Source organism: Mastigoproctus giganteus, chromosome 8 (assembly GCF_048544385.1).
Source record: "Mastigoproctus giganteus isolate SK-2022 chromosome 8, ASM4854438v1, whole genome shotgun sequence".
NCBI lineage: Eukaryota > Metazoa > Arthropoda > Arachnida > Uropygi > Thelyphonidae > Mastigoproctus > Mastigoproctus giganteus.
In genome coordinates, this window is record NC_143582.1 from 40,038,506 (window position 1) to 40,053,820 (window position 15,315).

The 15,315-nt window shown below is 33.8% G+C and overlaps 1 protein-coding gene across 1 annotated transcript in view; it reads left to right on the forward strand.

The window, feature by feature from the left end:
• Positions 1-15,315, forward strand: part of c12.2 (von Willebrand factor A domain-containing protein c12.2) — a 574,487-nt gene that overhangs the window by 86,708 nt on the left and 472,464 nt on the right. Inside the window, exons 7-9 of the mRNA XM_090380213.1 lie at positions 5,342-5,509; positions 7,803-7,964; positions 15,159-15,208. Of these exons, the coding sequence (XP_090236339.1) occupies positions 5,342-5,509; positions 7,803-7,964; positions 15,159-15,208 (380 nt within the window). The remainder of the gene's footprint in view (positions 1-5,341; positions 5,510-7,802; positions 7,965-15,158; positions 15,209-15,315) is intronic.

Consider the following 15,315-nt stretch of genomic DNA (forward strand, 5'->3'; position numbering starts at 1 on the left):
CAAAGTCGGACACTCCATCATGCGTCTACCTGCAGCTTCATTCAGCACACCGAACTGAATATTCCGACTTCGCGCCAGTCTACACAGACGGTTCGAAGTCAGAATCATATGTGGGATCTGCTGCTGTCTTTACAGACAGGACTATATCAGAGCAGATTCCCTCTGAATGCAGCATATTTACTGCAGAGCTGCACGCTGTAGAGTTAGCCTTGGATCATATTAGTAAATGCCAATACCAACGGTTCATTTTATATTCCGACTCTCTTAGCATGTTACAGGCTTTAATATCTGTGAGGTATAATCCTCATCCAGTTTTGTCTAGCATTCAGCAGAAGATTCACGTTCTCCATGAACGCGAATATGACATCCGCTTCTGCTGGATTCCCAGCCACATTGGGATTAGGGGAAATGATTTGGCTGACGCCGCAGCCAAATCAGCACTTCCCAATAATAACCGCTGCCTGTTAGTCCCCTATACAGACTACAGGCAAATAATACACCAAAAGATATATTCCCAATGGCAGGACTTGTGGAATAGACAGACTGGGAATAAACTATATTGTATAAAGCCTGTAATTGAACCGTGGCAGTCTAGTCTGCACAGGAATCGTAAGGAGGAAGTTCTTCTTGCCCGGACCCGCATAGGACACAGTCATTTAACTCATTCGTTTCTGCTGAGGGCTGATGACCCTCCTGTGTGTGAGTCCTGTGGCACAATTTTAACAATAAGACACATTTTAGTTGAATGTCCAGATTTTACCAATATCCGTTTTACCGCTTTTAATCATCTGACTGAGCCATATACACTCAGTCAGATTTTATCCAACAATGACAACGTGTCTGCTGTTTTTGGCTATTTTAAATTAATAAAAGTTTTTAATTGTATTTAATTTATGCTATTGTTTCTTCTTTATTGTTTTATTTTTTATATCTTTGTTATTATATATCTGGACATGGTGGCCTTACTAATTAGGTCACCGAGAATTTAAAATTTTTTAAATATTACCTAGTCTTGCCGCATTATAGCCGTAGTTGCTAATGCGCCAAAAAAATCCAAACAATCAATCAATCAATCAATCCTGCATTTCTATCAAAAGTCTACAAAGAAGGTGTACCATTAAGACTCATTGTCTCCTGTTGTAGCTCACTGAGTTATGAGTTGGCAAAATTTGTGTCTGGGCTCCTTTCTCCCCTAGTAGACAAGACAATCAACACCATTTCCAACAGTGGTGAATTTATAGAACGGATCCGAGCGCTGTCCATCTCAGAAATTCAGATCATGGCATCATTTGATGTAGTGTCCCTTTTTACTTCCATCCCAGTCAAGCTTGCCATCATGTGCCAAGAGACTCTTGGCAACAGGACCAGACTAACATCGGATGATATTTACACCTCCCTCAGACTGTGCTTAACCAGTGGTACAATTATGTTCAATGGCTCCATTTACCAATAGGTGCACAGCACAGCCATGGGTTCTCCAGTTAGTTCAGTATGGCAAACATCATGATGGAAGAATTATTATCTTGCATTTATGAGTATGCCAGATCCCATTACCTTTTGGTGTCGCTATGTGGATGATGTGTTTGTAGTTATCCCCAGAGATACGGGTGACTGACTCTTAGATCACTTCAACTCTCTGTCGCCTTTCATAAAATTTACCATTGAACTAGAGTCGGACAATACTCTACCATACTTAAACACCCTTTTCCGATGTGAGGGCACACGCTTGCAGACAACAGTCTATCGCAAGCCAATGTGTGCTGGCTAATTTACCAACTGCCAGTCAGCACACATGCACAGCCATCTTCTTGGCACTGCGTGGCCCTCGTTAACTCATGCCTAGACCCACTCTAGTTTTACAAATGAGAGGCATACTGAGATTGCTAGGGTCAAGATGGATCTTGAGAGGTGTGGCTATCCCACCAGTACCCTAGACAGGTGTGACCTATAGGCACATGACCACGTAGTGACCAACAGGAACATTCGAGGTAATGACTCCGCCGCGAGCGCCTTTATCCCATATTACCCGAACCTATCACAGCAGGTTTCTAGGGTCCTGAAATCTCATGGAATAAAGTGTGTACAGCTCCTGGGCAGGAAATTGCAATCCCTCATCTCTAGAGTGAAACCGGTTCCCACCTTACTACAAAGTGGACTAGTCTACCACATTTCTTGCCATGACTGCACTGGTTGCTTCATCAGAGAAACTGGCAGAAGGCTTGGCAAACATTTCTCAGAACATAAAAGAGCCATCTGCTTAGCAGACATAGAACACTCGGCCATTGCTAAGCACTTCTGGTCAACCCGACATGAAATTGACCACGCTGCAATGTCATGGTTGTCGATTGGTCCCACCATTACTGACTCTGCACCTGGTTGGAGTCGTTGCAAATTATGTGCTCTAATACTTCGGTCAGCAGAAGCAGTGGATGTTGTGTCCACCCTATTATTGAGCCAACCATTCTCATGACTGACAAACATTGGCAACAATGTTTATCAGTCATGAGTGTGACATATTTACATACATCACAGCCACAGGCTTCAACTTCAAACAGTTAGTTGTTACTGTGTTGTTGTTGTTGTTTGGTTTTTAGGAGCATTAGCAACTAAGGCCATATTGCTCCGGGAATATGCGGTGGTCATTCCATGACCTTTTTGCATCCTCCATATATGGTGGTTACGGGCTCTAACCCCAGTCTAATCAAGAAGCATGTGCTACGCACTGCTGTTCCTGCCCACCTGGCTACGGAGGTGCCATAGTTACTGTGCATGAGTGGCACTACACACTCTTAAGTTCTACATCCCTAAACTTTCAGTTCAACTGATGAGGGTTACCATAATAACCAAAAGCTTTTTGTATTGTATGTATTTAACATATTCTGTTTTACTGTTTAACATTACACCTGTCATTTATTTTATTTTACTTTCTGTTTTGCTCTGTGCTACATAATAGATTATACAGAATGAATCCAGAGAGCACAGGCCTCTTTACCTATAGACTAACAAATGAATGTTCATCCTTACAGAATTGATGTCACAAGACACTCACTAATACCTCTACTTGTCTGCAAGTGAATGCTAAAAGATGATATATATGAACTGTTCCAGTCATAATTTAAATTCCACTTTTATTACCATAAATTGCAATCCAGTTTATAATTTTTGGTAATAAAAGTAGAATTTAAACTGTACGTGTTTGGCATCATTTCTGATTTTTCAATTCAGTTATATAATTTTTTACATTATTTTTTTCACATTGGGAGGAGTAATACAAGCTGCATTAGGTTGGCCACCTTTACCATAAACCATAACAGGATAAAGAAAGTTGTTTAAAGGATTTCTGTCTAAGAGCAGAATGGAAGTTAAGAGGGGGGGAATATTTTGAGAAATCCTCAATTTATTTTTTATTTATTTATTTATTTTTAACTACAAGTGCCTTTTGCTAATTGTGGGTTCTGAGGATCAACAAATACTCGTGATTAGCAAAATGAAAAATGAAAATACTTAAAACAATGAGAAAAAGGAGGGATTACATTCCAGATAATTTTGAAAATACAAAAATGCAATTTTAAAATAATATAAATATAAAAAAAAATTAATAATGTAAATTATGTGTGTAGAAATATGCAAATGTTTACTTATTAGTAATCCAAAGAAATATTGTATATGAGGCTTTGATACTCTGGGCGAGACAAGATGATTTATTGATGGAAGAGCTAAATGCAGTGGAGGTGGAAATCAGCTTAAATAATTGTGATCAAAAGCTGCTTATCTTTATTTTAATTTCTGTATAGTTTTTTTATAAGTTAGTACAGCAGTTTTGGGTTTTTCAGCACTTAAAACATAAAATAAATCAAGTAAATGTGAAATTGCTAGTTATATATAATTTAACAGTTTTGTAAGGTTTATTAGTGGAACGCTTTTCTGATATTTACAATCAGTGAATGATTGTTTCCTGATAGAGCCAGGAAGCAATGAAGTTGTATGCTATATAAGCAAATTTGTTTCTGAGCAGAGGCTGGGTTTTCTAGTGTTATTCAAAGATTCAATAAAAAAAATCTGTACTACCTTAAAGACATGGAACATGTTCATTGACATAGGACAGTTTATACCTGACACATAGAGAAAACATTGGCAGGTCCAAGAGTCCACAAGAATATCTGTCACTATGACACCTATCTGTGGGGATCAACGTCACTTGAGTTCACTGATGAGTACAGCTGTAAATAAGTCCTAATATCAGCAAGATCACATGCTACTGAAAACTGACATTTGGAGCTGTGTCATCCCTTACATTTTCATCGACTCAAGAACATTGGCAGAATGGTGCTATAAAGTTATGAATCTTGTTACATGGTGTTTCACTCCACCGAATGTGGAAATTGAAGCATGCTTTTGATGCAGCTATTTCAGTTGATTTGGTCCATCCTTGATAGCATCTGAAACCACAAAGTTTATGACTTACTTGTTATTTTGGACAATTACACACTTTATACTATTTATACTATACTGTGGCAGTACTGTGAAAACATGTCCTATCTCTATCACCAGGACAATTCCCTGTGTTGTATAGCACTGTTCGTGGAAAATGATATAGAAGTCAAGTCGAATTGGCTAGCTCAGAGGCTGAAGCCAAAACAGTATTCTTTGAAATCACTCTGGGAGCTGCACTTTATGAGGAATGGAGTTCAGTTTCAACTGACACCTACCAGAAGTTGGTAGAAAGCATGCTCAAGGGCAGGTGTGTCAAACTAGTGGTCTGGGGGCCTTGTGTGGCCCCTCAAGTTCTGTCAACTTTTATTACATTTTACTGCTTATAAATATACAAATAATGATGATTCTTAAAGGAGATACACTAATTATAAAATTTAAATAAAATTCATAAGTTACACAAACCATCATAAATGTTGATGGTTATGAGGTTACTCATTTTTTGCAAGGCAAAAATATTTATTTGCCACTGATATGTTTCCGTGCTAGTGCAGCCCTCGAGCCACCCACCTGTGAACCTTCTAGCTCCCTGAGAACTGTCTGTATGACCCCCGAGCACTTCTGACATCCCTGCCCAAGTGAATCAAGACCACCATATAGGCTACTACCATATGATGGGAAGAGGCCATTGTATTTTTTGAATTAAAAGTCCTTTTTGTGTATAGTGTAAACTACTTGATATGCTGATTTACCCTTGTTGTTCATAAATGTCTTTTGATGTTAATAATGTTTTGATAAGAAAATAATGTGACCAGAACAGATGTGATCAAAATTTAATCTTTAATTTTTTAAATTGCTTCTTCAATGTGTTTTATATGAATTAAAAAAATAAATAAATTATTTATTTTAGTGTGCTGTTAGAGCAGCTGTTGAGGGTCGTGTTCTTGTTTTAGAAGGAATTGAGAAGGCAGAGAGGAATATTCTTCCAGTATTAAATAATCTCCTAGAAAATAGGGAAATGCAACTAGAAGATGGAAGGTTTTTAGTAGCTGCAGAGAGATATGATAAACTTTTGAAGGTGATAAGATTTTTTTTGTTTTTTTTGCAGTGAACTTATATATATGCTTATTATTTATTTAGCTGTTAAATCATTCATTGAGACCTTATTTTAACTTGTTTTTATAAATTTGCTTTATTTTCAAAAAAACCCCAGTAAATTTGCTTGTGTGCAGTTGCATATGTATGTCTATGTATATATATATGTTTATGCGTGCATATGCCTTGTGTAGGAATTTTGATAGGGTTTTAACAGTTGGAAACCATAGAGAGTAGATGTCCATCATTTAACTCTCTTGAATTATATTCAAGAGAATTATAGGAAGATTTGATGAAGAGTTTGGTAGACAAATATTTGTTTTTCCTTAACTTGTTTAAATATCACTTAAACTTTAACTTCTGTAATTTTATTTTATAATTTTAATTTCAGTAATTTTGTGAAGTTATTTTCTGTAATATTTTATATATTTAATTTTTACTTTTTGATGAAACCCTGATAATTCCTTGTGCTGTATGGCTAACACTAATACTATTTTGACATTCTCAACAATTCTGCCTTACCTTGTGGCATTTATTTGTAGGGGTTTGGTTTCCGTATATGTTTTTATTAGCATGACAGTGCACCCTGTCACAAAGTACAGCCACTACAACTTGTTAGTTGTAGTGACTGTGATATGGTGAACCTGCTATTTCCAGTCCAGAGTTCATATCCGAATCCAGTCCAGTGGAACACCCAAACAAGACACCCCTAATTCAAGCAGAAACGCTGCAGCCTTACAGGAGAAGGAATGATCCAGACTCAACATGCCAAAAACTTGTAGATAGTGTCCATAGTGGGCTGTTAATGTTAATTAAAGCTCACAGGAATAATATTAATGATTACTTTTTTTTTTTTTTTTTTTCATTTAGCGTCCCATTATATGTTAGAAAATAGCATCTTTGGTGGCAAGCAGACTTTTGACTCCTATACATGAGTGCAGTATCCACAATAGAACCAATTTCATATATCTGGGTTGTTCTAATATACAGCTTTAAATAAATAGTGTCATCAAAATGCTGCTCCTATTTATTTCAAATATGAGGTATTGCTATTGCTTTTGAGAATTTGATTTCTCATCATGTAGATGGACAAAATGGTCCTCAATTTATTGAATTTATCTCTTTTCTTGTATTAAATATTTTTTTCATTATACAGTATGGCTACTCGCATACAACTTTGTTATTCAGAAGTCCTTTTGGTGGTGCCATTTGTTTAAAGGTAGTGAATCTTGGAGCAACTTGTCGATTTATAAAGGTTGTTCTTTAGTAAGTACTAAGATCTGATGGCAGTCAAAAGACTGCCAGACATAGAATGACATAGTAGGAATTCTGTGTGACAGTAGTGACTATCTGTGCTTGGGATAATGTAGTTGACACTTGTACATACATTGGTGATGTTGAGACCATATGCTGCCAGAAAAATTGTCTGGCCTACTTTTCTTTCTTTATATATTGGTATATTGGTTGGAGTGAAGTCACAGTGTCCATACAGATTATAAACAGAATTTATTTTTATTTTTTTTACAGTGGTTTGCCACTTGTTTTAGTGAGCCCTGAGTTCAAATCCCATTTTAGATTGGATTGGAGCAATTCTTAATTTAATCAGTGCTCTAATCAGCTGATCACAGGCAGAGTGATAGAATTTCCACCATGATTTATTCCAGGTTTTTCAGCATGCATAACATGAAAATTGATATGTGAACACACGCTCATATAGATATAATGCATGGCAAACCATATGAACTAATATGACTAGAGTGGTCAGTGTACCAAAAATCCATAAACCAACCAACGGCAAGCAATAGTTAATTTACTAAATTTATTTCTAAGGCCATATTAAATATTTCAAATTAGAAAATTTGTTTTTGTCCACCTCTTTCCACCTTCCTCAACAAGAAAATCAATATGTTAGTATTGATTTCCTTGATATTCTTAATATTCTTGTCTATAGAAAATCCTAATTTTGACTGAGTACAATTGTTTACTATCAGGATAACCTCAGAAGCAGGAAGTTCCTTTTTATAGCGCATAATGGAGGTTTAAGTGAGTTAGTGGACAAGAATTAATATCAAGTTTCATAGCACAAGTGCCATAATTATCAGGCTTGCTCAATATTTGGGTAAAGAGAAAGATAAATATACTAATTTTTATTCTTTTGAATACTATTGCTCTTGATATTATTGATGTTTAGTTTCTGTTCATTTTATTGTATTACTTCTCATACTAAAATTTATGAAAAACAGCTCACATATAGCTTGATATATTTTTATTTTTAGGATCATTCAAAGGAAGAACTTGATAAATGGAAACTGGTTAGGGTTTCAGAAGATTTTAGAGTTATTGCTCTAGGACTGCCTGTGCCGCTCTGCCGTGGAAACCCACTAGATCCACCCTTTCGATCTAGATTTCAGTCAAGAGATATTAGACCCATGTTTCAAGTAAATAAAACTTTTTTTGCAGTTTTAATTATGTACTCTGATTTTTAGACTTCTTGTATTTGGTGTCAAAGAAGTTTCAGTAATCAAGCTATTCTAAGTGATCTAAGTGAAGATATAAAAGATAAAAATAAAAAGATATACAATGGATTAGTTTTTTTACAAACATACATACAGTTTGCCATTTTTATTATAAGTAGCTTCTAGTCCTACAAGCAGTATACTAGAGCCCAGAAAGGAAATTCCCTTTTCTGTTTTTCTCTTTTTTTGTACTTACAACTAACTGACCTTTACTAGCAACTTGTTCATTGGTGGGACTGTGATTGGGATGAAAACCTGATTGGTAAATCAATCCCTCATAGCTAAATGGAGCAATGATGGATTTTGAAAATTTCCTCTGCTTGAGTTCTCAAGCTCAACAACTGGATGGATAGCAATCAAATTGTGGTTCTGCAGATAGCAATTGAACAAACTTATCCATCTTCCTAATCTTATGTTTGTTTGCTAGCCAATCAGCCATTTAGTTAACTTATGCCCTTCCTCATACAGAAATGTTTGGAAATTGCAATCTCTTAGCCATTATCAGAAATGGCTAAGAGATTGCAATTTGGAGATCTTTGGTTTAAAACTTTGAACTACAGATGCTCAGATGTGCTACTACTAAATCTTTAAAATTTTGCTGGTGTACCTATTAAAAGTATCCCTATCATGTGACCACCCCAAATTCTTTTGAGGGCATCATCTCTGAGTGGGGCTTGATGAGTGTTATGGAAGAAGAAATTGTCGAAGAACTCTAAGATCAAAATGGTGTACAGGCAAGAGGATCTGAATTTAAAAAAAATGCTGGAATACTAATTTTTATAAAAAATATCATCCTTACCTTTAACATGCCAAACTTTCCAACCATCATTAAAGTGAGATGCCTGCTGTACCACATCTGTCTATACCCAATCCTCTATAGAAAATTTGTCAAAAATTTAAGCATTCTCAAATTGTATCTTAATTATTTCCTTTTTGTCCTAATTGTGGTTTTATGGATTGCAACGAATCTGATTTCCATGTATTGGTTGCAACAAGTCCTAATGTGAAGTTTCCAATTGCATCTGGCCTGCTCCAAAACTTATAAAAATGGAAAACTGAAAAAAGATACAGAAATATAAGGAGAAATACAAAGTTGTGTATCAGGAAATAAGAAAGGAGACCAAGAAATAAGAAAATCATACCAAGTTTCCTCAAATGTCTTTATGCTATTTCTGGGTAATATCCCAGAAATGACAGACAGTTGCTACTCAGACTGGTGTCTCAATTCCCTCAATAAATCAGAATTTGATTTTATTCCTGCACAGAAAAATAGTAAATGATGAATTTTCATTAATGAATAAATATATTTGGTTTTTTTTCCCCTAAAGAAAACAAAAATGTTCTGTTCGAATTGAAGGAAACATAAAAACTTGTATGCAGTCTACTCCATTGACAAAAAAAAAAAAAAAAAAAAAAAAAAAAAAAGAATTAGAATTAGTAATATTTTTCTATTTGAGCCTAATCTGAAATTGAATGAAATATTACTATAATACACCAAAAATAAAGTTAAGCATTAAAAACAAAAATTAACATGTTAATACATGAAAATTAATGATTTTATTTCTGCTGCACTGCCTTTCTTAGTGTGTGATTTATTAAAATTTGTATTATAAATAAAATGTTTTAAGAACAACAGTCTTTGTATAAACATATTTACTTTTATAGTATGTATTTTGCCATTTTTTTTTTTTTTTTTTTCCGAAACATTTCTGAAGACTCCTTGTGCAACAAACTAACAAGTGCTGAGCCAATAATGAGTGATCAACAAGTGTGCATTTAGTCAATGATGATGAAGAATAAACATTCTTTAACATTTGTAAGTCATAAATAATTTCTCTATTATTATAATTTGCTTGATTTTACAGGCCACATTTTCATTTCTTTCGATAAATCAATCATTGTTTAAACATAAACTAATTATCTAACTAATTTCATTGTTGAGAACATAACCCCTATTTTTAACCTTATGTCTATGGGAAATAAATTCCCGCTTTACGAGAGCATGTTAGGAACGAATTAACTCGTAAAATCGAGAACTACCTGTATCTAAAAAAGTTAGGATGCTTCAGATATTAATAGTAATATTTGTAATTATAGTTATCCATATGTTCTGTAGCATTTTGTTTTTCTTACTGGTGGTAGTAGAGAAAACATATTGAAAGAAATTGACTTGCATGTTACTTGATATAAAGACACATGCAAAATGGTTAAAAATTGATCTTCAGTCCTCTAACCCAGCGTTTCCCAAATTGTGTTCCGCGAACACTGGTATTCCATGAGATGAGAACAAGTGTTCCATGAAAAATTGTAATTAATAATTAAAAAAATAAAATAAATAAATTTTGTATATTTGTAGCATACACCACTTTTGTATCATTATAATTTTTAACATTATTTTTTTTTTCGGTTATTAATGTACTGTCATAGTCTAATAATCAAATAGACTGTGGAACACTTTATTTTGGTGGGCTTTTGCATAGAGAAGTATGCGTAGAGGTAATGACATCTACAAAAAAAGTAGCAATGTAATGATCCAATATGCCATTCATATACGATTTTGCCTGGAGTACATGAGTTGAAGGAGAGGTGGAAGCGAACCAATATTATAACTAAACTCACTTCCTTGTATAACTTTTTTTTGATAATTATCAGCATTTTGAAATATTGTTATTAAAATAAATGACCATGGATTTGTGGTTGAAAAAAAGAACTTTAAAACAAGAAGCAAGTACAGTACTTTTAGTATTGCAACTGTGGTCAATGAAAACGAACTCAATATTGTCACAGTTCAAAGTGAGGATGAACAATCACAGCCTTTTGTTCTCCAGAAATTCAAAGTAAAAAAACAGGAACCAAATAATAAAAGACCAAAATGAAAGTTAGAATTATGATGATAGTTAGAATTTCGGTTTTAAATGTGTTGGAAATAAAGATGCTTCTGATGCACAGTGTGTTGTATGTAATAAAATATTAGCAAACAGTTCTTTCACTCCCGCTAAACATGTGTTTCTTAAGTGTTCTGTAAATATACAAGTGTTACGTAAATATATTGTGAGTTGAAAAGTGTTCTGTGACTAGGGTTGCCAGACCTATCCTATTTCGGGTATACCCCCCTTTTTTTGGAATTATATTTCCAACATACCCCTTTTTTAAAATTTGAAATAGGGTATTTGAAAAAAAGCAGAAATCATTAAACACCCTGTTTAGATTTTTTTTTTTTTTTTTTTTTTATGAAAACCGCAAACACGAAAGGTATCAAAACCTATAGTACTTAGTACCATGCATGGGTTGAAAGAGACATATGGGGAGAGGGAGATGCCAGAAACTTTGCTCTAGAGACTAAACATGGGTTTCACCACTTTAAGCCTCCAATAAGCAAAGTGGTGGTATTTCACCGGTTGATGAAAGTCATCTACCACCTGACGATAAAGTTGTAGTTGAAATGCACCCTTAAAGACTCAAAAAATGACATTCTATCCTATTTACAAAGAGGGTTATAGAATATTTATATTATGCTTCCTTTGTAACCTTTTAAATTCAACTTGACTTCTTTTTTATTTAATTATAAAAAAAGACATTCTGTGAAAAAACAGCTATATAATATTTATAAAAATTTATTGTTGATAACCAGAAGAACAGTATTAATTAAATTCTTATAACAACATTTAATTTTAAACTTTGTGTATTGAAATAATCATGATGAAATCTCCAATTATGTAAACCAACCTTTCCTAATGCACATGCAAGAGAGAGGAAATGAAAAACTGTTAAAGAAAATTCACTCCAATGAAAAGTATTGCTAGGCAAATATTTTCTTTTTGATAAAATAAATCAGGTTTATTGAATATGTATTGTAAACAATTATGTAAAACATTTGATGTTAATATTTATAAAAGTTTCCTTTAGTGTGTTTGTAACTCTTGAAATAAAATTTTCCAAATTAAATGAATTAAAGCACAGGCTATAATTCAGTTAATTTTATTAAAATTTGACTAATTTTACATTCCATGAACTTGTAAAAATCAATAAAATATAGAAATAAAATATTTGTTATTAAAATTGTTTGTTTTTTTTTTTTTTTTAAGAAATAATGCGAGTACCCCAGAACGAGGAATGAAACCCCAAACATAAGCATGAGTACCCCGACATCAAATTTTTAATCTGGTCACCCTATCCATGACTAAAAAAAGTTTGGGAAATGCTGCTCTAACCAAAGATCACTAATATCATCCTTTTTGATGGGTTGGAGACCTAGTCAGGAAGGCATGAGTGTATGGGTAAATATTGTTTTGGCTTCTCTGCTTGCTGCTACCCCAGCAGAGCATCTTAGGGAGGGGATGGCAGAACTTGAGTTGCATGCTTCATATTGGATATGTTGGTATAGTTTGGATGTGATGTTGCTACACTTGTAAAAAGTGGATTTTGCTTCCTTTAGGATGGACTGGATGGTGTTATTTTAAAAGTTGTACCATTTCTGAAGAACTTGTACCATTTTTAAAAGTTGTACCTCTAACCCAAACACTGTACTAAGTACTATAGGTTCTAATACCTTTCGTGTTTGGGATTTTCATAAAAAAAAAAAAAAAATTATGGAGAACCAAAGAATCTCCTTGGTGTTGGAAAGAATTTGTAGGAACTTCCAATGAGTTTGGAGGTTGCCTAGAGATCCGTTTGTTGCTAATTAATACTATCCAGGTGGGGGTATGAGAACCCATGCTTCGTTTTTGTTTACTGCATATGAAGGAGATTGTTTTATATGTGAAATAATTCAACACAGCTTATCCTTTTATGTTGATGACCAGTGGTGATTATTTTCGCATGAGTCAGATTGAAACTGTGGTCTCTTGTGATATGGAATACAATATCGCTCTCTTGTAGATTATTCAATCCTAGTACTTCTTGAGTACTCTACAAGAGAGTAATCTTGCATTCTCTACCATTACAGTGGACTATGGTTTTCAATATAGATAATCAAAAAATAACTAAACATTTTTCAGCACCATAAAAGAGAGACTGTTGAAGCGTTTTACATACAATGTAATTCTATATATAGCATAAGCTGAGGAAGGGTTCTCATCCTCTCTGCCTAGAAAATATTTAGCAACAAAAAATTTCTATACGACCTCCTAGGATCTCCATAAATAACATTGATAAAAAAAGAATAATTTTTGGTCTCTCACTGTATGATAGGTGTTTTTAATTTGGGCTGAACAGTTTTTGGGCTGTTGCTATTTAAGCTTTGTTTCCTTTATGGACACACTTATCTGTCTTTTTTACTATAAATACGTGTGTCCAAGTGTATATAGGCAGATACACTTGGACATACACTAAGACACATTCTAATTAAGAGAAATCATCTTGCATACACATAGCATAGGTTGCTGACCTTTGTACCAGACTATACAGCTTTGGAAAAAGAAAAAAATATATGTAATCTGATGTACATGATATCTGCATAGAAATTAAACAATCCATAGGTGAATAATTTTTTATTGAAGAATGCAAAAAAGAGGAATATTTTCACAGATAATAGTCAGTATGCTTGAGTTTCATATTATATATATGTGAAAATAACATCTGGGTGTATATTAGGGTATGTATTTTGATGACTCTGCTGGTTCATTTCCCTCCACACATGCACTGTTGATATTGGACATATCAGGGTATACAGAGGCCACCTGATGAGATGTGCTCTTTCAGCTGAATAATGTCTTATACCTTTGTGGAGTACATATAATTTCGCAGAAAAAAAAAATCAAGTGGCGATAAGACCTGGCAATCTCGATGGCCGAGGAATAAGTTCATCTGTATCTATCCAGCAGTGTGGCACCTAGGCATCAAGGAAAGAGTGGATGTCACAAGACTAGTGAGAAAGAGTCCCAACCTGCTGGAATATTAGGGTAGGTTAGCAGTCCTCTAATTGTATTGTCACAAACAACTAAGCATGTCTAAGTACAGATGACCTGTCTTATTTTTTTTTTGCAAAGAAGATTGTTCTAACAGTCTTGTTACAATAGAGCCACACCAAATGTTAACTTTTGGACTGTTTCTTTCAATCTTATGGGTGAAATGTGGCTTCTTCTATTCCCAGATGTGTCAATTTTTATTAACTCACCCACATGTGAATCGTGAATAGAACCATAGTCATGTATGCAGAACTTTATAGACAGTTTGCACGTGGAATATTTAGTTCATTACTGGCACAAGGGAAGGACTTCCTTTGATTTCTTTGGAGGGCAACACATATGCTTTCAATAACTTTGTCCAGTGTTCTAGATATTCCTCTATTTTGCTGTTTCAGAATGCTGCCAGTTTCCTCAGATTGCTTCATCTATGCATACAGGCCTCCTTGGGTTGGTGGTGCCTTGCCGAATGTATGGAATAGCTGTTGCCTTAAGGTTGATGAAACAGTGATTTCACCTTTAATTCTGCCATTGGTGGCATATATTTTGTTTTATCTTGTGGGATCATCATAATTCAATATGAAATACATTATATAAAATAAATATAATATATAAACATATAATTGACATATAATTAGAAACATTTATTTATAAAAATGTTAAGTCTTCAAAGTTGTTTCATTTCTGTGTAGCCACTCTGTATATTGCCTACTTTGATTATGGCAAATATAACCTCTTTTATTTATTTATTTATTTATTTATTATTATTTTACATTTAAGTATAAATATGAAACACATTGGAACTGTCCTAATTTTCTAACCTCTAACCCTTTTTGAGAAGCTGTGATAGCAACAACAAAACTCTTAAGAAGGTGAATAGTCTTGAATAAATATATATAGTTTCTTTTTTTTTTATTTTATTAAACCTATACATTAAGCAGTTAATTTAATAAAAGTAATTTTGCAGAAATTTCTCACAATGACAATAAATAAATGAAATTCAACAATATTTGTGTATTTGATTAACAACAAAATAAGAAAATGTGTTAATGAACTAAAATTTTTTTAAGAGTTATACATTTATATATCTTGGTGAGCATTAATCTTATAACCCAGGTAGAGGATATTTGTTAAGTTATGAAATTCTTAAAACAGAATATTTAATTGAAGCGAAAGAGTGTTTATCTAGTTTAATTTTTTTTGTTAATTAAAGGAAGAACTTGAATTGCTGTCTACAAAAGAAAAACTCTTACCAAAAGACAAGTAAGTTAAAATGTTTTAAACAAAAAGATTTTTTGAACAGAAACAATTTGTAATATAATATGAACTTATCATTGATGTTTAATTGTATTTATACTCTGCAACGAACT